The sequence below is a fragment of the Petaurus breviceps genome, unplaced genomic scaffold, assembly GCF_028583685.1.
Source record: "Petaurus breviceps papuanus isolate PSGF00001 unplaced genomic scaffold, PetGlider_PUasm1.0 90451, whole genome shotgun sequence".
In the NCBI taxonomy this organism is placed as follows: Eukaryota; Metazoa; Chordata; class Mammalia; order Diprotodontia; family Petauridae; genus Petaurus; species Petaurus breviceps.
In genome coordinates, this window is record NW_027187258.1 from 808,692 (window position 1) to 818,076 (window position 9,385).

Genomic DNA, 9,385 nt, shown 5'->3' on the forward strand with positions numbered 1-9,385 from the left:
CCTGCTTGTGCTCGGTTGCCCACTTCAGGTTCAGATCCTAGTTTGGCCACTTGCCAACTGTATGACCTTGGGCAAATCACTTTGGTTCCTTTGCTTCTGAGTTTCCTCACCTGTAAGTTACAAACCTAGATGGAGTCTCAACGGAAGAGTTTGAAAGGGGGGTGAGGTAGGGGAGTTTGGGAGGAGAGGGACATGGCGGAAAGGCCATGAATTCCATTTTGGGCATGTTGAGTCATCCAAATGGTGTTGTGTAGTAGGCAGTTGGCAGTAATTGGAAGCATACATTTAGGAGTCATCTGCGTCATGCATAGAGATGACAATGAAACTCATGAGTGCAAACAAAATGACCAAGGAAGAAAATGTAGAAAGAAGCAAAGGCCCAGGGAGGGGAGGGCCTTGGCAAGGACACTGGAGCAAAGGGGGGGGAGCTAGGGGAAGATGTAGAAGATTTGGAAGGTTTGAAAGCAGAGAAAGAAGGGAGTTTGTGGCAGGGAGCTATGTGACCCAGGAAGGGGAAGTTTGGAAAGAAGACCAATCCCCCAGATTAGAACTAGCCAGTTTCAAGGGCTCCCAGAGAGGAGAGAAACAGCAAGCATGTGGGGGGGGGGGCTGTCAAGGAGGAGCTCCATATGGAGCCAAGAGGGAGGTTGGGGCAGGGCTCCCCACAAATTCACTCCAGAAGCCCCCAATTAATTTCTGGGGGCAGTTGGAACCAGAGTGTTATGAATCTGGAGCAATGTAGGTCACTAGCGGGGTGGAGATGGAGAGACAGATAACTCCAAAGTTTGTGGGCATCTGCCATTTTCATTGACTATGGGGGTAAAATGCAATCTGGCTTTCATGGGAGCCAAGGTCCTCTGGCCTATTTCTGGAGACTAGAGCAGACTGGCATCTAATCTAATATCCTCATGGGAAGCCTGTGTTTGAGCAAAAAAGAGCTGAATTCTGAAGCTCCCCAGGGGAACTCTGGGTGGGGGGCAGATAAACTAATGGATAGTGATTTTTGAGAAGCTCCTGAGATTGCATTGTGTCAATGAAAACCCAGAGTGGGCTGTGGGGTCATGGGTCACACAAAGGCAATTCCAGAATACTAGGCTACATCAAGGCAGAAGAATATTCTGAGTCATGGAACAGAGACAGTGGCAAAAGCCAATCCCATCAGGCCCTCTGGCCCATGCTAGCTAGTGAGGGTCTTTCCCCCAGGTCATTCTAGGATCAGCAATCAGAAGGCCAATCTGAAGCCTGGTCAATAGCACTGAGGCAGGAGGGCTGGGGAAAGGAATGAAGGGTGAAGAGGGACTGGGAGAAGGGCAGGGGTGAGCAATTGCCCAACACCAGCCATGTCTCAAATATTTGAACACGTCCTGCAAGCCGGTGGGGGGCTGGGCCGAGCTGACTATTTGAAGGAGAAGGGGCCAGCCACGGACCACAGATGGTAAGAGCAGAGGCCAGTGGCATCGGCAGTCATCCAGCCCGCAAGGTCTGACCATGAAGGCACTGCTCTGCGTGTTCTCGGTACTCTTCTTACTTCTGCCCTTTCAGCAGGTAGGTTTGATTTTGGGGAATCGGAGGATGGCAGGGGTGCAAGGACCTTAGAGGACATCAAGTCCTGCCCCCCTCCCTGATCTTCCAGAGAAGGAAACTAAGGTCCAGAAAGGCAAGCTTAGGACAACAGGATGACAGAGCCAGGAGGATCCCCCTCATTCTGCAGAAGAAACTGAGGACCCAAGGGGCCCAATCAAGCAAAAACAAAGGGCTCTCGGGTCCCCCCACCCCCAGCACAGGGCACTGATGGGCATTTCTCTTCAGGGACTCATGTGGCATTTTCACATCCAGAAGTTTCCAAATGAATATTTACATTCATTTTGAATTCTTACAATTTACATTCCGGAAAAGCAGCATGATACATCTGCTTTGGAGTCAGGAGACCTGGGTTCAAATTCCACCTTTGACAGTCGTCACTAGCTCAGTGACTCTAGGCAGCTTATTTAATCTCTCGGAGCCTCTCCATCTGGAAAATAGGGGGTTGGCAAGCCACGAAGCAAGACGCCGGGCCCAGTGATTGGGCATTCCTTGTCTCCACTGATGCCCCCCGATGTCTGGCCTTAGACTGATTGCTTGGCCAAGGTCCACCACGTTAGGATGGAACCTGCGGAGGCCACTCGCATCCAGGGCTCCCTGCCTTCAGGGCCAGCTCCTTCATTTTCAAAATGGAGAAACAGGGGAGAATGGGGCTGGGGGCATGCCAGTTGTCAGGGAGGAGCAGTGTATTCGACAAGAAGTAGGGGGAGGGCAGAACCCCCGTGGCGTGGGGGTGGGGCCTGGCTCCTAGAACTTGTTCAGGGCTTCCCAGAGATCCCGGTTAAGCTGTTGGGTCGGGGTAATGCTCCCTGTGGGCAGCTAAAGTAAGTGGCTTCCCGAGTCTGGCTCCATGCCCGTCTCTCAGAGGAGGAGAATGTGCTGGGAAAATGCACTTGTCAATGCTCTGCCTCTGGGGCAGGTTTTTTATAAGAGTCTAATCCCTGAGGGAGAGGTTCTATGTGAACATGTGTTTATAGGATGTAGATTGGACTGCTCACAAAGAATTTGGAACCTTTTCTTTGTGCAAGCCTTTGGTTTGGAGATCCAAGTACTTTGATTTCTGTCAGAGCCCAGCGAGTCCTAGACAAGCCCAAACTGGAATGCCCAACCCGCCAGCTGCTGGGAAGCTTGTTTTCTTTCTTTCTAGCAGAATGGTGACATACCCTGAGCCCTTCCTAATCATTTCCCCTTCATCACACTGAGCACCTGCCCATGGTTTTGGAGGAGCCTTCACAGGGAACCAGCATGAAGCTTTCCTTGCGTGTTACAGGGGCTGGCCCCAAATGGGTCCAAGTAAAGCTAAGCTTTGGAGACCCTCTGGGCTACACAGAGGCCTAGGATTGGGTCTCTACCTTTAAGAAGCTTACGATTTAATAATACAGCAACTTTAGGGGAGCCAGGTTTCTCAACTTCAACTATGCAGAGTCTCAAACCAGAATCATTTGGGAATTGTCAGAAACCCTGAATCTCTGAGGGAGAAGGGACCTCTAATCCAAATGGGAAATCGAAACACCCAGCAAGGGCAGCTGGGTGACACAGTTGATAGGGCACTTGGGCTTGGAATCAGGAAGACTCTTTCTGAGTTCAAATCTGGCCTCAGACACTTTCTAGCTGTGTGACCCTGGGCAAGTCAGTTCACCCACTTTGCCTCAGTTTCCTCATCTGTAAGATGAGCTGGAGAAGGAAATGGCAAAGCACTCCAGTATCTCTGCCCAGAAAACCCCAATCGGGGTGACGAAGAGCTGAGCATGACTGAAACCACTGAACAATAATGACAAAAACACCCAGGAGAGGTAGAGGGAGGCAGCGAGTGGTCTGGAAATCTGGGTTCAAATCTGGACGCTGCTACTTAATCGCTGTGTGACCTTGGGGGAGCCATTGAGCCTCAGTTTCTTTTTATGCAAAAAGGTGGGGTTGGACTTGACCTTGGAAGCCATTTCAAGTTTCAAGCTTTGCTTTCAAATGGTCAGAGCAGAGGGAGTTAAGCTCTGCTGGCCAGGTGGACAGTGGCGGTGTCAGATTTGACCACATAGTCCAGCTAGATAATAAAGGACATCTTCCAATCCCGCCCTAGAGGACCCACTCCTTCCATTCATGAGGGAAGGAGTGGGCATCTGTTCTGGTACCCAAAGAAACTTTTGCATTGTAATTTTCAAGCTGAAAGTCACCTAGTTCACCTCTCTTATTTTACAGAGAGAAACTGACTTGCCCAAGGTCACACAGGGAGTAATAGGCTGAGCCAGGATTGGATGAGAGTTGGCAAGTGCAGGAAAAAGCTTTCCCAGAAATGGAAAAAGTCCCCCTAGAGGGACCAGCTCGGGAGGCACTGTTGGGTGGTGGGGATTCAAGCTCTGGACTTGAAGTTAAGAAAGATCTGGGTTTAATTCTTGCTTCAGACCCTTCCTTTCTGTGCAACCCTGAGCCAATCCCTTCCCCTCTCTGTGAAATTAGGGGATATACCTGGCTGGCCCCCAAGGTCCCTTCCTGCTCTAAGTGGATGTTCATTTGATCAATGACATGTCAGTAAGCAGGAGAGAGGAGAGAGGTAGAGAAAGGGAATGACCTTTTCCAATGAGAGCCCATCACAAACGTCACCAGCAGCAGCAAGATGGCCTCAAAGTAAAAAAAGCACAGCAGCTAAGTCCCAGAGCTCTCCTACTCCTAATGAAATAAATCAATGCTGTCACACTTACACAAAAATGACCACGGCGAGGGAGAGTCACCCTCAGACAAGTGGCTCCGTCTCAACTTCTTAGGACCAGAGATTTAGGTTCTTAGATGAGGTCTAGTTCAACCTGCAGCCTGCTCCGTCCCCATTTTACAGAGGAGGAAACTGAGGTCTAGGAGGAGGAGGAAGTGACCTTTTGTGGCCTTAGTTTCCTCCTCTGTAAAATGGTTGAGTTGGACAAGATGGCCTCTTTCATTTCATAAATTCCAGGTTTAAGTCTGTGGTCCTGTGAATGTCCCACTGACTGTGAAATGGGGAGAATAATACAATACCTCCCTCCCGGGACATGAGTACAATGAGGCTGGACACCCGCTGGTGCATCCTAGCCCTGAGGCTCTTCCTCCTCTCTAGAAAACCACTGGCTTTTAGGACAATTTGTGTTAGGAACATTTTGAAGATAACTTGAATATTGTCCTCCAGCTATGGAACCAAACCTTCTCTTCTCCAGGGTCAGAATCCCCAGCCCCTCCACCTGATCCCTGTACAGAGAACCAGAAAAGGAGTCACAGGCAGATGAGCCAAAGCCCCGCTGGATTCTGGGATGGTTCCTCCTTCTTCCTCTCCTCCCCCTCCTCCTGCTCTTCCTCCTCCTCACCCTCATTGTCCTCTCCTCTCTCCCCCTCCTCCTCTCCCTTATTCTCTTTTCCTCTCTCCCCTTCTTTCTTGCCCTCATTCTCCTCCCCTCTCTCCCCCTCTTTCTCTTCCTCCTCCTCCTCCTTCCCCCATCCCCAACTTCTGTTCCTCTCCAAGTTCCCACGTATTATCTCTACCCCCAGCAAAGTTGGAACAAGCCCCAAACTCCATTGTCTCCTCCCCTGGGGGTCTCAGGCTTTGGACTCATCAGGCGTGCTGATGGCAGCCCTTAGATGGCTACTAGCCAGGGGCAATGCCCTCTCTTGCTCCCTTTTCCTTCCGTTTCTCTTTCAATGCCAAACAAGCCTTCCTGGGGGCTGGTGAGCAGGAACGGCAGGGACTGAGCCCTTCACTGGGGGTGCTCTGTGCCCATGAACCCAGGGCAGACCCTCGTGTGAGCTTCCCTTTTACCAACACAGACAAACTGGCAGGAAAGAAGACAGTTTTCCAGGGGGAGGGGCAGAGGGATTTTTTGTCGGGTTCTCACTTGAGCCTCATGATAGGTAACCCCATTTTATATGGATGCCCAGGGTCACCCAACTGGCTAGTGGCAGAGACTGAGCTTGACCCCAGGACTCCTTCAGCCTCTGTCTCTTTCCCACTGTACTAGACAGATGGTGGGGGAGGGGGAACAGAGACTTTAGGTTGCTGCCCCTGCTGTGGGAGACAGAGGCTTGAGGACGCCCTATGTCTACCGGGAGGGGAGGAGGGCTGGCAGGTGAGGCAGGCAAGAGGAACTCACCTGGGGTGTGGCTATTTTCACTAATTCTTCTAGCTCACCAAGTGCAGAGCTCAGTTATGCTGATGGGGCCCTCTGAATTTCTGCACCTTGAGGCGAAGGCCCAGTCGCCCCACCCAAATTTTGGCTTTGACAGACATACGCATAAAGCATCTCTCCATCTATAAAACAATCTTACAGTCATGACTGTCAGCACGGATTCAAAATCTAGGCGGAAACATGGCAAGATTAAAATGTGCAATAATAGTGGGAACCAGGCAAGTTTCGTTGGCTCTTTCCATCCACGATCTCCTCTGAGCCTCCCCATGGACACTTGGAGACAGTCAGCCGCTATTGGGCCCCACAGGAAGGAAATCACGTCCCTGAAGTCACACAGCCAGGAAACTGCAGAGTTGAGAGCACCACCTTCTAGCTCAGGGCGCTGTCCACAGGACTCTGCTCCATTCCTGGGAGATGTGAATTGTTGGGCTCTATCGGACATTATACAGTTTCTGATCTGTTTCCTTGGGCACTTGAGAGTCAAACTGTACTTCCTTGTCATAAAGCCAGCTTAGTTCTTCTCTAAATCCTTATTCTATTTTTTTTCTAAGATGAGACCAAAGGCTTTTTTTTTGCAGCACATACCCCATTGGGACTATTGCCACAGTGACAGATGTCTCTGCTTTGCAATTGCAGGTTGTGTCGAGCCCCATGAGGGACCAAGAGGCCTCTGCACACGATGCTGAAATGGATACTTTGACTGGGGCTGGTTCTCCAGGGCAGCCCCTGCTTCATCGGGTGGCTCGGATGACCCCATTCTGGAGGTCACTGGGCTACAAACCTTCCCAGGCCCATTGCTTGCGGGATCTGGAGTGCATCAGCAAATACTGCAGGTAAGTGGTTCTAGCCTCAGTAAATGGTGGGTAACAAGAAAGCAGGCTCCAGAACTATTTATATTAGAAACCACAGGAGCTCAGACCTTGCTGACCGAGCCTTTGAGAGCCCAGGGTCTCCATGTCCGGGCCCTTTGGTGGATGCTTCATAGACTTGCACATAAGTCTTGTACAGGATCCATGTTAACTTGCTAGGCATTGTGCCAAGCAATGCCCCTGCTGCCAAGTGGACACTGCAGCAAACAGTGGGCAATGATAGGGGCAATGGGTGTCAGTTGTCCCTGAGAGCTGTCCCAAAATGAGACAGCTGTGGGAAGTGGTGGGTTTCCTTGTCACCAGAAGGTTTCGAGCATAAACTTGAAGCAGAGTGAGGGAGAAGAGAGGCTATTGTAGACCCACAGGAAATCCTATAAAGTGTTTGAGAAGGACGGAGAGTGATCCAGTTTGGCTAAAGCATAGAATAAGACTGGAAAGTGCCCTAGATCCAGAGTCAGAGGAGCTGGCTTCAGGTCCCATATGATCTTGAACAAACCACTTTTTCCCTCTGGGTTTCAATTTCTTTTTCTGTAAAGGAAGAAGGTTGGACTAAATGACCTCTATGGGACCTTTCAGCTCTGATCCTAAGATTACTTAGGACTTTGAATGTCCCACGGAGTTTGACCTTTGTGCAAGTGGTAACAGGGAGCCATCAAAGATGTTTGAGCAGAGAAGTAATATAACTGATGGGAAGTTATTTTGTCATCAGCATGGAAGAACAGCATGGAGAAAAGGAAGACCTATTTGGAGGTTATTGCCTCCAGTAGTTCAGGCAGCTGAGAGTGAGGGGACAGCTTAGTTAGTTCTGGCTTCCTGGGTGCTAAGGCTTCCCAGGGCCCAGCTTACTCTCTGCTTTTTCTTGGCAGGAATGGCTTCTGTTCAAAGCCTCAGTTGGAATCCTGAAGCCATAGAAGCTGAGGCTGGAGAAGCACCAGAAACCACCCAAGCACCCTCCCCCCCCGTGCTCCCACCTTGTCCCCACTTCACTGTATGAGATATACCTTCTCCCAAGCTTTCAGAACATTAAGTTTGACCCTGGGCACCCCAATATAAACCCTAACCCTGGAGAAAGCCCTTGGTCCCTATTTGGAGAGACCCCTTTCTTATAGGGCACAAAGCTATAAGTAGACTGTGGCACCCGGGCCTTTGTCTTAGGGCACCCAAATTGAGAGGGTGATGATAGCTCTTACTCTCCTTTGATAGCATAGAAACAACTGAATTTACCACTTGATTAACAAGGATCATTAGTTACAATCAGAAGCTACCAGTTGACATGACACTTCAGTAGCTGCACCCAAAGTAATTCTCCCACCCCCACCTGCCCCCATCTTGATCTCCTCAGAAGCAGCTTCAGGGAATCCCAAGGCCTCAGTGCAGGAGTCTTTGTCTCTCCATTTTGAGAGGGGGTCTTGTACCCCAGCATATTTTTTTCCTACAAATGAATTTGTCTCAAAAGGTTGATCTGAGGTATTATTTCATGTTACTTACATCAGGCCCCCAAATTACTAGTTATAACCCTATTAGAGAGGAGTAGTCCAGGGGCCTGTGGAGGAATTTGCTTCTAACTCTAAAGGGCTCCAGATAATTTAGGATGGAAGAGAGTAGGTGAACCCTGGTCAGTGAGGGAGGAGGGAGAGATCTGGGGAGAGAGTATCTACCTGGTACTAAAAAAGATCTGAGATTCACAGACCTTGGGAGCCCATAAATTGCCCAGGCTGTACTTTGCCCATCTAGAATGTCTTCCCCCTTCAGGGTAGCCCTGGATGCATACTGTAAAAGGTCAATTCTTGGGGAGGGAGGCATATGATTCTCTCAGACTGCATTGTTTTAGGGATTTCCGGACCTCAACTCCCTAGGGATGATCTGAAAGGCCATATGTTCATATCATACTGCTGAGACTTTCCCACACCACAAGAGAAAGAGTCAAAGTATGCCTATGAGTCTGCAAGCAGACAAAGATGGACCTGCTCTCTTCTTTCCTCACAAACTCATGTGGCATGAATTAGCTAGCCCTTGGAGACCTATGACCTTGAACGTGACCTTGTGCTTCTCTGGGATGTGCTCAGGGGGGAGGAGAATAAAGTCCGCCATGCACTTTCTACACATTGTCTCCCTTGAGGCCTGCGCTCCTGGGCCCTGGCTTTGACACCTCCTGCCTCACACAGTTCTAAATGTTCCAAAGGAGCTGTGAATCATTTGGATGTTCCCTCCGTGGAATAAGGCCCATTCCTAGCAGCCCCCCCACCCACCCAGAGATGTCTATGTCCTCCCATAAGTTGGTCCCAGAGGGCCCACCCAACAGGCTAGTGGCCTTCTTCACATTCTCCTGACATCAGGAGGTGCCAATGGAGTGAGGACCTGATTGGCCATCAGCTAGCTTGCCCTCTCTCCAGATAAGCCACTTTCCTTAGCGATCATCCTTTCTCTGCATCCCATGAGGCCCCTTCCCCAGAATAAGTCCTCAGTTGTACTGTGTTGTAGTGTCCCTCTGCTCACTCCGTGTGTGTGTGTGTGTGTGTGTATACTATACAGCCTAGACAAATGGGAATGGTGACCATTATTAATAAGCTCTGATTGGAGGGATGCCACTGTAGACGTGCCCCCTTTGAGCTGAGTTTGTGTTCAGGGTGTCCCTGCTCAGGAGGGGACACTCTGTCATGCCCACTACCATGCTAGCTAACTATAATTCACCAGAATATAGGACCTTAGGGATGGGCCGTAGGGGATGGGCCATGAGGTACAGCCCTGAGGTGCTTAGCCTGGGTGCTGGCACTGCCAGGGGATAGCCAGAAAATA

The 9,385-nt window shown here is 50.2% G+C and overlaps 1 protein-coding gene across 1 annotated transcript; it reads left to right on the top strand.

Moving 5' to 3' along the window:
* The first annotated feature begins 1,418 nt into the window (after positions 1-1,418).
* LOC138177809 (liver-expressed antimicrobial peptide 2-like) lies at positions 1,419-8,671 on the top strand. The gene is made up of 3 exons (XM_069109009.1): positions 1,419-1,545; positions 6,357-6,553; positions 7,456-8,671. Exons 1-3 carry the CDS (start codon positions 1,489-1,491, stop codon positions 7,490-7,492), a joined length of 291 nt encoding a protein of 96 aa, XP_068965110.1. The 5' UTR covers positions 1,419-1,488; the 3' UTR covers positions 7,493-8,671.
* Positions 8,672-9,385: the final 714 nt, after the last annotated feature.

Excerpts from the sequence above, each read along its gene's own strand:
- LOC138177809 (XM_069109009.1), top strand. The coding sequence starts at position 1,489 with ATGAAGGCACTGCTCTGCGTGTTCTCGGTACTCTTCTTACTTCTGCCC. Across the intron at positions 1,546-6,356 it reads TACTTCTGCCCTTTCAGCAG|GTTGTGTCGAGCCCCATGAG; the intron begins GTAGGTTTGATT and ends TTGCAATTGCAG. Across the intron at positions 6,554-7,455 it reads TGCATCAGCAAATACTGCAG|GAATGGCTTCTGTTCAAAGC; the intron begins GTAAGTGGTTCT and ends TTTTCTTGGCAG.